The sequence below is a fragment of the Stigmatopora nigra genome, chromosome 17, assembly GCF_051989575.1.
Source record: "Stigmatopora nigra isolate UIUO_SnigA chromosome 17, RoL_Snig_1.1, whole genome shotgun sequence".
In the NCBI taxonomy this organism is placed as follows: Eukaryota; Metazoa; Chordata; class Actinopteri; order Syngnathiformes; family Syngnathidae; genus Stigmatopora; species Stigmatopora nigra.
In genome coordinates, this window is record NC_135524.1 from 5,545,366 (window position 1) to 5,558,773 (window position 13,408).

The window sequence follows — 13,408 nt, forward strand, 5'->3', positions numbered from 1 at the left end:
GTGGGTGTAAACATTGTCAGTTGAAAAGCATATAGTGTGTAGAGACTTTTTAAATTATCAACATTAACTTGTGCTAATCTTTGTTGCATCCCTTTTACATTTTAGACAACTTCTAAAATTCAACATAATAACAGCATTTGACACTTGACAATCTTTCAATCTTTGTCAAATGTTAAATTCAATGTTAGTTTTAGCAATTTGAGCACTATCATGAAAATGCAGGAGAAAAAAACTGACAGTAAAAATGACGACTTTGCAGAGGAGAGTAAAATGGGAACGTATTACAAGTTTTCAGCGTTGATAATCATAGATGGGCAACCAGACAGGATCCAATGATTTGCCCTCTCCATCCATGTCCCATAATTCACCATCCCGCTTGCCGTTCGCTGTCATAGTGCAAGGACCTGTACCAGTTTGAGATTGAAATACGGCTTCAAAGGTGTCCCTATGGCCCTCTCCAAAACAATGTTAGCCTAGAAAAATGGCAGGAGAAGGCGTGGGGTTAATAGAGTAAGCCTCCTCTTTTAATTGGAAAAGTTAAACGATGCGACAGGGCAGAGATGTTATTACAACGAATGAGACAGGCGCAATGAGATTAATTGCGTCCTCGAAGGAAGGGTTAATGAGCACACGAGGGATCTTGGAGACTACTGAGCAGAATGTCAGATTCAAAGAAGGTTCAAATGGAGGAATGGATGTTAACATAAATGTAATATGACCCGCAGTCTGATTTATTAACAACTGAACCCATTTTTAGTCACCTTTTGTAGAGGCAATTTCCTTTTACAATTGCTTAAATGCTTATTTGATTCAAGTACAAATGTAAAACTATTATAACCATATGAAATATATTTTTAGCAACAGTATTGATTATTTTTACATTCTTGTTACCCTGCAGGTTGTTGTTTTTGAATGTATGCATTTAATGGAGTTTTCGATTTTGCCTCACACATGGACTAAAAAATGTATCAATATTTCAAAATATTAGAGTGACTAGTATCAATTATCGTTGTTTTTGCACAGAATGTAAACAGCTGGACTATAAGGCACGTGTCCAAATTGCATAATTTTCACTAAAAGACATGTAGCTCATTAGCGTGTAAAAATCCATAAACAAGACGCACTGGATTATAATTCATGGGGATAAAACCAGGGAAAAACATAGCAGTTTATAGTCCAACTATTACAATGCAAACGCAGCAATGTTTCTTTGTTGAGTAGAGACTGATTAAACTGATCTAATGACATCCCACCCCACAAAACGGGACCAAATCAGGCATTTCTTCTTCCCTCCTCGTAAATATCTGTAACTGATCCAAGTCCCCCTTTTGTCTTTGTCAGCTTTTAAAGTACCCCACCCCATTGTGCCATCATTTATTAATGGTAAGAGGTCTGTCTGCATCAGGCATTAGCCATGTTTGTGATAAACCATTAATGATGTATTTCATTTCTCAGTAGGAAACAGCGGAGCATTGGGGGCCGTTAATATCCGTTAATGTTAAAAGGCGGCGGAAGGAGAAGAGGTTCCTCCCTGTGAGATGATTAGACCCCTCCATTTAGTTAGAACACACAAACATACGCGCACACACTCCTGTCTTTTGTACAATGTGCATATTTGTTGAGGTGCGAAACACATGATCGATGGATAGTCACTCACTTATATTAAAGGATGTGCTACATTAAAAAAAATTTCTGCAAACAACATACACTGACCTTGCGATTTTAAAAAGAATAGTGCATGTTATCTATGTACATATATTGCATTTCTTTTCTTTCGGTTCATATTATGTACATTTTCATATCTTACTTTATTCATTTATTTTTTATAGACACCCAATCCACAGGATGAGATGATACCACTATTCTTGCTGGAAAATTGTACATGGTTTCTTAATGTGAGAAATCCTTTTTAAGAAATTTACAGCCTGAGAGGGATCTGAAAAAGACATTTCAGAAAGTCAATGTTGAACCCGAGTCAGCTCATATATCTGTAAGTACTTCTTTTTCTTATTGCAACTCCCAGTCAAAGTAAATATGAAACCAAGAATAACCGCATAACCTATCTGTCCACAAGCTTAATGGTGGCCTAATATATTTTAATTCAAAATTTGAACAGTACATATATTTTGCTGCTTTACTGTATGTATTCCGACCTCTCAATCATCTTTTGCCTGTAGCTTCCACTGCCTCAGTCCCAGTGTAATAAGTGCTAATTAGTGAACAAGTGAGAGGACCCCCTGAGTGAATTCCAGCAACCACCTTCTTGTCAAACACGCCTGAAGCAGAAATCAATAGGTCATCATCTATACATATTACAACATATGAGGAAGACGAGTGCGGTGGGGGTGTCTAAGTGAAGGTAAGGAAGCAAAACCAGACGATCTTACATGAAACAAAATGTTGAGGGTGAAAATTAATTCACACTGTGACTGTTAGCTTAATGAAAATCTGGGTTTTAATTTTGGGTTTTGTAAAATTGTATTAACTGCTTGATTGGCCTGTCTTTTAGAGTTTACTATGTGCTAAAAAATACTATTCAAATTTAAAGTTAGTTTTTTTTTCAACATTTTATGAGCGGGGGCTATTATCTAAATTGTTTGTAAAGCGCATTGGCAGGTTTACATGTGATCAATGGTATTGTGATCATGTGATGCAGATGTATCCTTTCAGGCAGGTAAGTGGGGTGAACAGAAAGGTTTTTATATATTTTTTGAACAGAAAGGTTTTTATTTTTTTTTTTTTAGTTCGGCCCTCTACATATTTTTTTTTTTGGAACTAAACTACAACAGATTAGTTACGGATTTCAATTTCTGTATTTAATTAATTAAAATATCCTAGGAAAATCCTTCACATGCTCGCTTTTTCTCAAGTATTTTAAAGTCTACACAGCTTTACATGTATAATATTTCTAATGGAAGAATAAGCTTTCATACCAACAAAGCATCTTCTTTTTTCATAAAGAAAATGAAACAATGTTGACCTATATTCTGATTAAACTGCTGCCATGACTGTTTCCACCTTTGGGAAGGTCGCTATTGTTTACAAGCTTCTAGCTTTGTTTTCTTCAGACCTAAATCATGCCCTGCATTGACAACTCGAGCGCCTCAAATGAATACCTATTGGTCAATTTTTTAGTTGTTTTTGTTGACAAAACATAATCATTGTCAAGTTATACAAGAAACACTGTGCAATGGTAATAAATAAGTCATTTTAAATGAAATTTGTACAAGAAATAAGTCTGAAACACTAGTCTATCTGTCCAAATATATTATTTTAAACATAATCACTCTGTTTTCACAATATAGTTTGAAAACTGATGTTAATATTTCTATCATAAAGTCATATAAAGTCAACCTTGTCAAGTGTACAAATGCTGCTTTATATTACTGATCTTTTACTCACTGCCTGACAGAGCGAGGCAATAAATTGGATATCAATATTTAGTTTCAGGCCTAGTTGATATCATTTTTTAAACACTGTGCTTCTAGCCTTTATCTGGTCAATATCATAAAGATGTTATTTACCTCCAGCATTAATAATAGTGAATGATTCATGATGACTCAATCAGTTCCCATTTACAAAGTTGAGTCACATAACACGGTCAGTGAAGACAACCGTGAATATGTCATTCATCATGTGTGCTGGGAGTAGCCATTGTTTTCTAATCTAATCTCTAAATAAATAAAACAGTGATGGCTAATCTTGTTAACAACAAAGAAACAATGGTATGTGCATCAGACAATGATTAATATACACAACATTGTGAAGTTATGCCATGTCTGACTTCATGTGTATTTGTACAGATTTATCGTAACAATGAATTTGCTATTTGTGAATTCTATTTTTTTGCCAAACATCGTTGTTACGTTTGTTTTAAATCCAGTGACTGCCATTCTCTCTTTTCTTTTTAATCAGACAATCGAATGTGAACTACATTTTCAGGTGTAACTGGAATTTATTATGGATTATTATATCAGTACATTTCTTGGGGGATTCCATTTGATAGATTGGATAATGGAAATAACACAATGTGAGTTTCATAGTCTCATCTGTTCCCTGGCTAGTGGTTGTATAGCATTATCCCCCCCATTCGGTCTCAATCACACCCCCTACCTTGATCACATTTACTTTCATTTTCACTTTCATCTTCCCATAATCAACGTCACAGATTTTCATTTTTAGAGATGAAGTCTGGGATGCCTCATGTGGCTGTCTGTCCTTGTTTATTCTGTCTAATGTGTTGTGATGTCAGCACAATATATGAAGAAAAAATAATCTTACAGTAGATGAAGCTTCTGTACTAACCTACATTTAATGGTATGAGGCAAAATTCCTTAAATGCTGATGTTGCTGGAAAAATTTCCACATTTATTGGCACCACCTTTTTTATTTTACATTTTAGATAACTGTCTTTTCTGACTACTACTTCATGTAATGCACAGAGTGAGATCACATTATAAAGCACAGCACATAGATATTACCACTTTTTATGTAATTCACTAGAAAACATTCATTCGTCTATTTTACAACCCGTCTATTGCCCAAAGCTGGCTAGTATAGGCTTCAGCACCCCAGCGACCCACTCTAAATCGTCCTTACCCTGTTTATTACCCCCTGGAATCTGGAATCCATATCTTCACTGACTTTAAGCAAAATTTCCAAAAATTACAGTCAATGTAGTGAATGGAGGCACAGTAATATTTAAATTTGATTCTCGGTGAAAGCATATGGAATAAAGGCATCCAAACAGATTAGATGAATGACAGTTTGTATCAAGTGGGTCAATATTGTTAAAAGACGGACTGACGAGTAGCAGACTTCTAATATCTGGGACCATGAGGAGCAATTAAGACACACCAGTGAGGCTGCAGATTGTTTTATTTATTTAATTTTTAATTTTTTTATACCATATGAAATTACAACAACAACAAAAAAACCTGATGTGGCTATTACTTGTTCAACATTTCAATTATTTCTAGTTTAGTGGAATAATTTCAAAGCACAAAGATAATACCACAAATTTTAAACATCAACTGCTTCTGTTTTGGGCCCAGAATGGATAAAATATGCACATTTGACCTACTTGAGCAATTGTTTCCTGGCTGGCCAAGTAAAATATATATCTATTTCTTCTGTTTTAGACTAAAACTAAATCTCTAGTGCCTCGTATTCATCTTTTGATGTCAAACCTCACTGTTTTCAGAAGAGCAACAAACTAAACTAATTGGTCTCACTTCTCCAATATACTTTTGGACGAGCGCGAATTTCAGTTGAGCTTTTTTTTTGGTGCTTTTGACAAATTCCCCAGTAATGAATGAGTTTTCCTTTGTGAGCACGTGTGTGTGATTGATGCTGGATCACTGTGGTCACGCACCTGCTCAAATTGATTGGCCAGAGCAACTCCAATCAGTGGGCTGTGACCAGCGCTTTATCCTCGTCCCTTTATGCTCCCTTAACCCCCCCACCTCCCCTTCTTCAGCCACATCCACCTCCTTTCCTTCCTTCAATTTCTCTCTTCATGTTCCCTATCACATCCCCCAATCCTTCTTTCTTTTGCCTGTGGTTGGTTTAAACACACCTTATTGGTCAGTTAGGTTGCTTGGTAACTGCTCTCTCTCTCGCTCTATCTCTCGCTCTCTTTCTCTCTCTCCCCCCTTGGCCAAGTTTCACGGTTTTGTCTTCATACACAGCAGAGATCTTCCCAAAACCTAAATATGAAGGGGGAAACAATTATTAAAAAACAATCTATAGAGTACTCAATTACATTGCTAGCTATTATGCAAGTATTGTCAATTTTTTTACGTACACAGCATATTGATAACATAGTATAAGAATTACAAGCAGATTAGAATTTGTCTTATTTTCGCATTTCTGTTTGCATTGATCATGCTTAGGTTATAATAGTTATTGATGTGTACACATGGAAAAACTCAATTATGTGGCCCTATACTATGGCAACAATGTTTGTATAACCCTTGAAGCTAGGGAGACTATTACATAATAACTTATAATTATATAGTATGGAACATTTGTTTATATATGTTTCCATTTCAGGTCTTTTAGCTTCTCCATTGCCATTGAGAATGAAATACATCAAATCTTCAACATGTGGGATACATGGAATTGGGTGATTGTTTCAACAACATTGCCGGCAATAGACGTCCAATTTGATATGGAAATGGCAGTGATCCAACCCTCCTAGGCAAAATGGATTGCATGCTCATCAGCATTGATGGTAAGCAATGAGTTATTACTCTAAATAAATACACTTATAACAGGAAAAAATAGAGTGAAATACCTAACAAAAAATAGTTCTAACATAGAAAATTTAGCATGAGTTTGTAACTGTCTTCTGGCTAGTTTCAGCTGAAAACACTTTTGAAATGGCACCAAAAGCCCCTCAACTATTGTTGGAGGAGTGGAAGATACATTAAATGAGAGATATTAGGCTTTAAGATCTTAATCTGTGTGTCTGTTTGACAGGATTTACAAAGCCTAAAGACGTGCCCATGTGTGAGAGCTGAATCTATCATGAAAACCAGTAGAAAGGTCACTGATGAAATGTCAATGGCTGTGACAGCCTGTCCTTACGATGTCACATTTCTCATCTCATTTTCTGAACCGCTTTATCTTGATTAGGGTCGCGGGGGGTGCTGCAGCTGATCCCAGCAGAGCGGGGGACACCCGTGCACACTCACACCCATGCTTCGGGGCAATTTAGAGTGTCCAATCAGCCTACCATGCATGTTTTTGGAATGTGGGAGGAAACCGGAGTACCCGGAGGAAACCCATGCAGAACATGCAAACCACTTGCTCCAACGAGCAGCCTCCTTCCGATGTTTTCATGCCAATTGTTGTCCGTCTGCCTCCTCTTTGTTGAAAAGAGTTTGGAAAACTAGTTGGAAAACTAAGTTGTGGAACAAAGCAAAGTAAAAACTGAACTGTGTAAACAAAGTGATAAGTTTATTTTCAATATGAACAGGAAGTTATTAATATGTATCAATTCATCATCATAAACCTTTGATACATAAATGTCTTTACTTTATTCTGTCACAAAGCATGGTAATCGCCAAACAAAGTAAATCCCCTACCAAACTTCAAGATAAAGGAATTGATTTTGTGACATCTATTTAGAAATGTTGTTGCTGTTATGGGCTCCAGCACCCCCCTCAAAATAAGCGGCTCAGAAAATGAATGAGTGAATATTTTTCTTAATCTTTTATACAAATACAGGTAAGAGTGATTGTTATATTTTATTACTGATCACCCCCTAAAAATATTCACTTGTGTTCTGAGTAAGTGCATAAATGTTTCATAAAGGCAATTGCTCACCGTAATATAATACTATATTCATGTCTATGTAAAGTTATGCAGTGGAGGGAAGTAACCAAGTACTTAGTCACTAAACTGCTTCCTTTTTTTGTTATCTGTACCCAACTGATCCTCGCTTGAGGATGCACGTTTTGTGATGAGACTGGCAGTAGAGCCGCATCTCTTTAAAGCGAATGCCGTCTTAATTAACGGCAGAAGAGAGGGCACGATAGACTGAGGATGCTTCGGAAGGGACAATGCTGTCGTTTTGTGCCTGCACTGCGAGCTTATTATAATATTTTCTTGCTCCCCTGATTATTTATTTGATGCGCCGTCGCACAAGGTTATGACAGCGTCTTTTTTTGAAGGACGCAGCATCCTTCACAGCTCGACACGTCGCCTCTCGCTTGCAATCGCTAACTAACACTGCGTCGTGTTTTTTCTCCCCCTCTCTTACCTCAGCGATGCCCACGTATCCTCTCTCATCCCCCCTCGGCCGTATCTTCCTCGTGCCGGTTTAGCAAGCAACTGACGGCGAGACAGGATGATGCGCCTTGCTAGCGCTCTGGGGCTTGTGATATTCAGTTCCGCGCTGCTCATCCTGTCCCTCATCTGCTACGTGTCCATTAAGAAGGACTTCCTCCTCGGCGCTAGCAGATATAGACCCAACGGGGGACCGAGGATGTATATGTTCCACACTGGATATCGGTGAGTTTCAACCTGCCTGTGTTTGCCGTATTTGTTTGTATCTTTTCATTTACTTGATGGATGCTAATTCATGGACTGTATAGTGATTAGCCTAGGGTGAGGAGGGCCTTATTGCAGCCTCAAACTTGGGCTGACTGTCATAATATTGCATGCATTAGCAGTCATGCTCAATAGGGAATTACCTAGTATACTCACAAAACTCAATGCTTTAATAAAAAAAAACATTTGTAAATTATTTACCATTAGGGGATGTCTGGGTACCACCTGGTACGGTTTTCATTACAAGGCTCTCGATTATCTTAAAATTTACAAAAATTATCGATGCCTCTGTCAGCAAATTATTGCACTACAATATTCTACGATTATACAATTGAAAAGAAAAACAAAATAGTTATGAATGGAAAGTAAACTGCATTTGCACATGGCAGAAACTTTAGTCTTTTTCATTGACCAGGGGTAGCCTATGGCTCCAGGGCCACATGTGGCTCTTTTGATGGGTGCATTGGCTCTCCGTTAACCTGTGAGATAAAACTAAAAAGTTTTTGGATGAAAAACTGAAATGCCTAAAATGTTATGTGATAACCATTATTGTTTTAACTATTGAAATAAAATACATATTGTAGCATAGCTAGAGAATAAATACTTCCGTGGGTTACAGTTATGTAATCCAAAAATGCTGTCTTTCACACTGACAAAATACTTTCTATCTATAGAAGAATTGCATTGGAACCCGATAGGGTTCTGCAAGGTCATTACAGTGTACCTTTATGGAAATCCTTCATGCACAATCATCAGTATAATCCTAAAACACATTTGATCTCGCAAAGGTTCTGGAAGTCAATTGACTGTCCTTGATTCTGATTTACAGCGCAAGCGCTACGTTCAGTTCTCTCTTTTACTATAATCATTTTCTTTCTTGCTTGGCTGTCACAGTGGACCAAGGTTATGCTTTGAATGGTCTGTTGGTGGATGGTGGACAAACACGTTTTATTTTTTATTTTTTCATGCGGTTCTGTAGAAGTCACTTTGGCACTGTTTTGAATCATGGATAAAGATGAAGAAAAAATAATTGGTTGATCACAAAGTTTGCGTTGGACTTACTATGTCTCTGTTTTGTTTCTTCTTCCGCGAAAGGCCTCGTAAACCTGACCTTAGGTGAGTACACAGACAGTTGTTCACTGGGGCTGCTGTTTAAATTATTCTGCATTTAGTACATTTTGGGATTTTTACTTATTGGCTGCCATTGACAACAGTAGATCTCCAATCTAATTGAACTTGAGCTGCCCAGTTCAGACAGATTGGAAGTCTAGTTGTGACAAACATTTTAAATTCACAGCAGAAGGTTGAAAAGAGTTTGATCCTTGGGTCTTTATCATTATCAATGTAAGAGTTCATGTGGGGGCAAATTAAAGTGTTCAAGAGGCAAATGGATTCCATTCATCCGTCATAATCCATTTTCAATACGTATCCCAGAGAAAGGCAAAGTATACGCTCAAGTGGTTGCCGGACAATACTAGAGTCCATCTTGACTAAAGACAATTTTCACTTAGATTTACCATTAGTAGTCATTTTAATCCTATCAAAAGTCATCAATTAAACTCAAGAGGAGGAACAGAAATCAAGTCACGTGCTGAAAGATAATTTCCTAGTTGACTGCCATTTCAAGTTTGTAATTTCTTTCAATGTACAAAGTTAAAACGCTACTCTTGCACTTCTTCGAGATCACAAACCCATAAACAAGTCTGCAGCCAACTGATTTACATGTTGCAACCATCACCATGTTACTACTCAATGGTTGTCTATTGCTGACTTGTAAAGACTGATGTCTTTCCACTCTACAAAGCCAATAAGCAATAAAACAACTACCTTAGTCAGTTAAAGAGTATATGAAACAAAGTTCATTGTATTAAATTGATGAGCGGCCCGCTGGTGGAGAGGGGCCTGCGTGGGTTTTGTGGGTCTTTCCCTGGTATTCTGGTTTCCACCCACACATCCGAAAAAACATTTCTGGTCAAATACTCTGAGTATGAGTTTGAGCATGGATGGTTGTTTGTGTCCTTGTGCCTTGTAATTGGCTGGCACCCAATTCATGGTATCCCCCACCCCTGCTTCCTATAGTTGGCTGAGATAGGCACCTGCACCCCCAGAAACCCTTGTGAGCATAAGTGGTACAGAGAGTGAGGGAATGAATACTGCTGTCATAACAAACTGTACATTTCAGCTACTCAGGAGAATTTTGAACAGGGCGCTAAAAGCAACGATTTGCATTGAGACACATTGACTGAGTTCCTCTTTTTCCTTTTAAATCCATAGCTCCCAAATGGCATTGAAGTATCTGGATCCTTTTTTCAGAACACAGACCAATGCTCCTATTGAGGACCTGAAGAATTCATCTAAATGGAGGCACAACAGCACAGCTTTTATCCAGCAGAGGTATGTATTCCCTGTGTTAAAAACTAACTAAAGCACAACTCCAAATAATTCAGAAATCAAGGATTTTGTTAGAGTTATTAGTCTTACATTATTATATATTTGAGATTATAGATTTAGATCACAAATGGTGAAAACAATTATGAGAATGATTCCAATTTTTTTATAATGTTAATGTTACATTCGGATTTGGGGATTTCTTCCCTCTTCATACAGTTGTGGTCAAAAGTTTACATACACTTGTGAAGAACATAATGTCATGACTCTCTTGAGTTTCCAGTTATTTCTACAACCCTGATTTTTCTCTGGTTGGATTGGATCAGATACTTCTTTGTTTCTTTTCAATCACTATCAGAGAAAAATCAGAGTTGTAGAAATAACTGGAAACCACAACTGTCGTTCTTTAGATTGACAGCATGCAGAAACAGGTGGCAATAGTTGCAGTCACTGAGCATCATCATTGTATCGATCTTTTTGTTTCTTTCAGGAAGGAAATCTCCCAGTACATCAATATTTCTCGTAACTTCACATTAACACGCAGCGTAGTCCGCATTGGCCAGCTCATGCATTTTGACTACTCAAGTCACAAGTACGTCTACTCCATCGGCGAGAACTTTCACTCCCTTCTCCCCAAAGTCTCGCCAATTCTTAATAAGCACTACAACGTCTGTGCGATTGTTGGCAACAGTGGAATCCTGACGGGATCTCATTGTGGTGAACAGATTGAAAAGTTTGACTTTGTCTTCCGCTGCAACTTTGCACCGACCGAGGTCTTTAAAAGAGATGTTGGGCGGCGCACCAACATGACGACCTTTAACCCAAGTATCTTGGAGAAATACTACAACAACCTATTAACGGTACAGGACAGAAATAACTTCTTCTTAAGCTTAAAGAAGATGGATGGTGCAATTCTGTGGATCCCAGCTTTCTTTTTCCACACATCAGCCACAGTGACCAGACCACTAGTGGACTTTTTTGTGGAACATCGCGACCGGCTGAAGGTCCAGTTGGCCTGGCCTGGAAATATCATCCGGCACATAAACAAGTAAGATGGACTCCCTCACATACAAAAACACCATTGAGTTCTTTAGCAAAGTAAAAGTACTTGGCTTTTACAGGTCACCTCTGGGTGATATTGGGTATTTTCCCATTGGAAATAAATAGGGGTGTATGAACTTTGTTTTTCATTCAGTAGTGATATTTTGATTCTCCAATACGTAGTTAATACTCTTTAGATAGCAGTATTTACCAGAAAACACCTTTTAAAGCTCGACATGTGTCCTTGTGTGCAATTAAGATTGTTACACTGCTAATTCAAATGTTTGAAGAACAGGTGTAGATCACATGTTGACATTTAACATAGTGTGTGCATGCATGTGTACGCCCTCAACCCGGCCCCCCCCCCTGAACAAAAAATAAATTATTTAAGCTCCAAAGCATGATTATTAGAAAGCTATTCTTTAGTGACAGGTATGGCACTGAGTTAAAATGGTCGAGTGGGATTTAAAGCAGCTTCTTAGTGTTGTAGTAGCAGAATAGGCCACTCTTACAGTAGCTTAATCTTTACCAAGCCCATTAAGTCTACCTGCTGGGTAAGTATTACCAAGTTTAAGCAGCTCAAGTAGGCTTTTAGCACCTCATGCACTTGGCAAGTCCCTTTTGTTGAAGCCAGTTTGAAGGGTTTCCACTCTAACTGCTTTGTGGAAAGGATCAAAGACACCATTAGACATCATAGCTTTAACTAATCCGTTTAAGATTTCCAATGAACCCTTGTACTAAAAATATTAATGGGAATATGAAAATCTTAGACTTTGTTCGATAGCGGCGTCGCTTCTCTTACTAAAGTAAAATTAATGTGAATTGAATAGGAAATGACTATATTTATTACTTTTTATACTCTTTTATCCCCTGGCTATTTATTTCATTAGACAACAATAGGCATCAAAGGCAGTGAAACATGATCACCCGATTGAAATGAATTTAATTTCTATAACAGTAAGTGGCAGTGAACGAGTTCAATACTGCTCATTGAAAATTTGATATCATGCTTCAATGCACACTGGTCTGCTTCCTAATCAAGTGTTCTTTTGAAATTCCAGCTACTGGAAAACCAAACAGCTTTCGCCAAAACGTCTGAGCACTGGCATCTTGATGTATACCTTGGCATCTTCTATGTGCGACCAAATCCACCTGTACGGATTTTGGCCATTTGGCTGGGACCCAAACACGGGGAAAGAGCTGCCTTATCACTACTACGACAGGAAAGGCACCAAATTCAGCACCCAATGGCAGGCGATTCATCAATTACCCGCTGAGTTCAAACTGCTCTACAAGATGCACACCGAGGGACTGCTGAAGCTCAGCATCTCCCATTGTGCTTAGACACAAAACTGCAGTAGGTAATTGAAATATTTCAACAGAGCTTCCACAGGCGAGAAAACCACATGGGTCAGTCCTGTATAGGAGGATTGACCCATGTGGTTTTCACAACAATTCAGTCTAGGCAAGAAAGTGCAGTGGACTATTTCTTGCACTAGTTTAGCACAATGTTAGAGTATATTGCGGTTAAGATGCATTGACTGTAGTTTGAAGCTGTGTTATAAACATTGTTCCGCTCATTTATTTTTCTCCAAGTCACAGCGTGAATGTTGCAAAATTCAAGTTTATTTACACAGTTGTAAATCACCACAAGATCCCAAAGGGCTTCTCAGACACCCAGTTGATTGTAACTGATTGGTGCCATTGATGATGATAAGGTAAAGTGTTTGTTTTTAAATTTACCACACTATAACTTTGGCCTATTAACCCTTACAACAATAACATTAAGAAAATGACACCAATAACCTTCCTACGGTTGTAATAATATTCAATGCAAAAGAATAAATATATTAAGGTCAACATACCTAAAACATGGGATTAAAATGATTATCGGTGATTAACACTTTTCTTGCCAAATTAA

The 13,408-nt window shown here is 37.8% G+C and overlaps 1 protein-coding gene across 5 annotated transcripts; it reads left to right on the forward strand.

Moving 5' to 3' along the window:
- Positions 1-1,834: 1,834 nt before the first annotated feature.
- st8sia3 (ST8 alpha-N-acetyl-neuraminide alpha-2,8-sialyltransferase 3) lies at positions 1,835-13,388 on the forward strand. 5 transcript variants are annotated; one of them, XM_077737603.1, is made up of 9 exons: positions 1,835-1,990; positions 2,178-2,359; positions 6,055-6,235; positions 7,774-8,019; positions 9,154-9,174; positions 10,333-10,452; positions 10,937-11,038; positions 11,138-11,494; positions 12,549-13,388. In XM_077737603.1, exons 4-9 carry the CDS (start codon positions 7,856-7,858, stop codon positions 12,829-12,831), a joined length of 1,047 nt encoding a protein of 348 aa, XP_077593729.1. In that variant the 5' UTR covers positions 1,835-1,990; positions 2,178-2,359; positions 6,055-6,235; positions 7,774-7,855; the 3' UTR covers positions 12,832-13,388. The 5 variants fall into 5 exon arrangements, with proteins under 5 accessions (XP_077593729.1, XP_077593725.1, XP_077593728.1 ...); XM_077737599.1 differs by having other exon boundaries at positions 1,840-1,990; positions 10,937-11,494; XM_077737602.1 differs by lacking the exon at positions 9,154-9,174 and having other exon boundaries at positions 1,844-1,990; positions 10,937-11,494.
- The last annotated feature ends 20 nt before the right edge of the window (positions 13,389-13,408 follow it).

What these genes read in the sequence shown, in the direction of transcription:
- st8sia3 (XM_077737599.1), top strand. Translation starts at nt 7,856, where the DNA reads ATGATGCGCCTTGCTAGCGCTCTGGGGCTTGTGATATTCAGTTCCGCG. An exon ending in ACAGCTTTTATCCAGCAGAG is followed by an intron (nt 10,453 to 10,936) that starts GTATGTATTCCC and finishes TGTTTCTTTCAG; the next exon opens with GAAGGAAATCTCCCAGTACA. An exon ending in ATCATCCGGCACATAAACAA is followed by an intron (nt 11,495 to 12,548) that starts GTAAGATGGACT and finishes TTGAAATTCCAG; the next exon opens with CTACTGGAAAACCAAACAGC.